The 1,410-nt window shown below is 40.7% G+C and overlaps 1 protein-coding gene across 1 annotated transcript in view; it reads left to right on the forward strand.

Annotated features, from left to right (window-relative positions):
- LOC101853282 (leishmanolysin-like peptidase) overlaps positions 1–1,410 on the forward strand; it is a gene marked incomplete in the record, with an annotated part of 24,879 nt that overhangs the window by 3,697 nt on the left and 19,772 nt on the right. The window contains 1 exon segment of the mRNA XM_035973560.1: positions 377–601. Coding sequence (XP_035829453.1) covers positions 377–601 — 225 coding nt within the window.

The raw sequence follows: 1,410 nt of genomic DNA on the forward strand, positions 1-1,410 counted from the left end.
TTTCAAGTGCCATAAAACTCTCACAAGAATAATCTAATCTTTGGCATTTATATATGACCTAATAGTGTTTCAAGTGCCATAAAACTCTCACAAGAATAATCTAATGTTTGGCATTTATATGTAAAACTCAACTTCACTGCCCAAACCTGGCAGTTCTTCGACGCAAGCTCCTACACACACCTACAGACTTATAAAGCCTGCTCTACTCTGGCGTTGACCAGATGACAAGGACATGTGGTTACTTGAGGGAGGCATTGCGCTGCCAAGAGCGAAATGCTCTCAGCTTAAAGGGATTTGAAAACAACAACAACAACAACATGTAAAGCTCTTACTAAAACTTTTTTTCGAAACTCCTCTTCCTGTGGTGTGTGTGCAGGAAGTGTTCTACAATGTGCACCTGGAGCCTGAGCACGTGTTGAAGAAACGCAGCCTGGACCAGCCCCTGCGGATACACCTACACTTCGACTCCAGCATCCAGTTGCTGCCCCTGGCTCACCAGGCGTTGGTTCGAGTATGTGCAGCTTTCGCTCTTCTCTCGCTCGTAGTTTCAGAGATCTATGTCTGCTCTCCTTTATTTTCTCAAAGCCACCAAATTTTACTGGCTCACCTGCTTCTTCTTTCCTGTCCAACATTTATCATCCTTATGTCCCCTCCTTCTTTTTTGTGTTTGTTACTCGCTTGCGACACCTCTAATCTTCGGCACTTATATATGACCTTATTGTGTTGCAAGTGCCGTAAAACACTTACTTAAACTAAACAAAAACTTTACTGGCTCACCAGGACTCGGTTTTAGTGTGGGTCACTTTTTGTATTCTCTTGTAGCTTCGGTTACGTTGCTTCCCTTAATGTGCTCAAAGTTACAAAACTTTTCTGTGTGGAATTTTAAAGTATCTAAAGTGCATTTTGATCATTTCAATGGAAATGTTCAAAGTAGATTGATGACGTATTGTTTCGTTGAAGAGGAGTTTTGTTTTTGTTTTATTGGAGGTCTTCTTTATCGTGTAGTAGACTGTTCATAGAACATGCCATCTTCCCCTGCCCTACTAAATGACCATTATTGTGTCCATGTGCTTCTCTTTTCTCAAACAAACGATTCACCATGGGTTGTTCACAGGTGCTCTGGTGTGGTCTGCTCCTTCTTTCCTATCAAATATCTATCATCCTTATCAGCTACCCTCCTTCTTTTTTGTGTTTGTTATTCTCTTGTAAGACATCTAATCTTCGGGGCTTTATTGTGTCGCAGGTGCTGTAAAACTCTTACTAAAACTAAACTATCGTCCTTATCTCCCCTCCTTCTTTTTTGTGTTTGTCATTCCCTTGCAACACCTCAAATCTTTGGCACTTACTTGACTTTATTATTGTGTTGCAAGTCCCGTAAAACTAAAACTAAAACTAAAACGAAACAAATCA

Source organism: Aplysia californica, unplaced genomic scaffold, assembly GCF_000002075.1.
Source record: "Aplysia californica isolate F4 #8 unplaced genomic scaffold, AplCal3.0 scaffold01412, whole genome shotgun sequence".
NCBI classification, from domain to species: Eukaryota; Metazoa; Mollusca; class Gastropoda; order Aplysiida; family Aplysiidae; genus Aplysia; species Aplysia californica.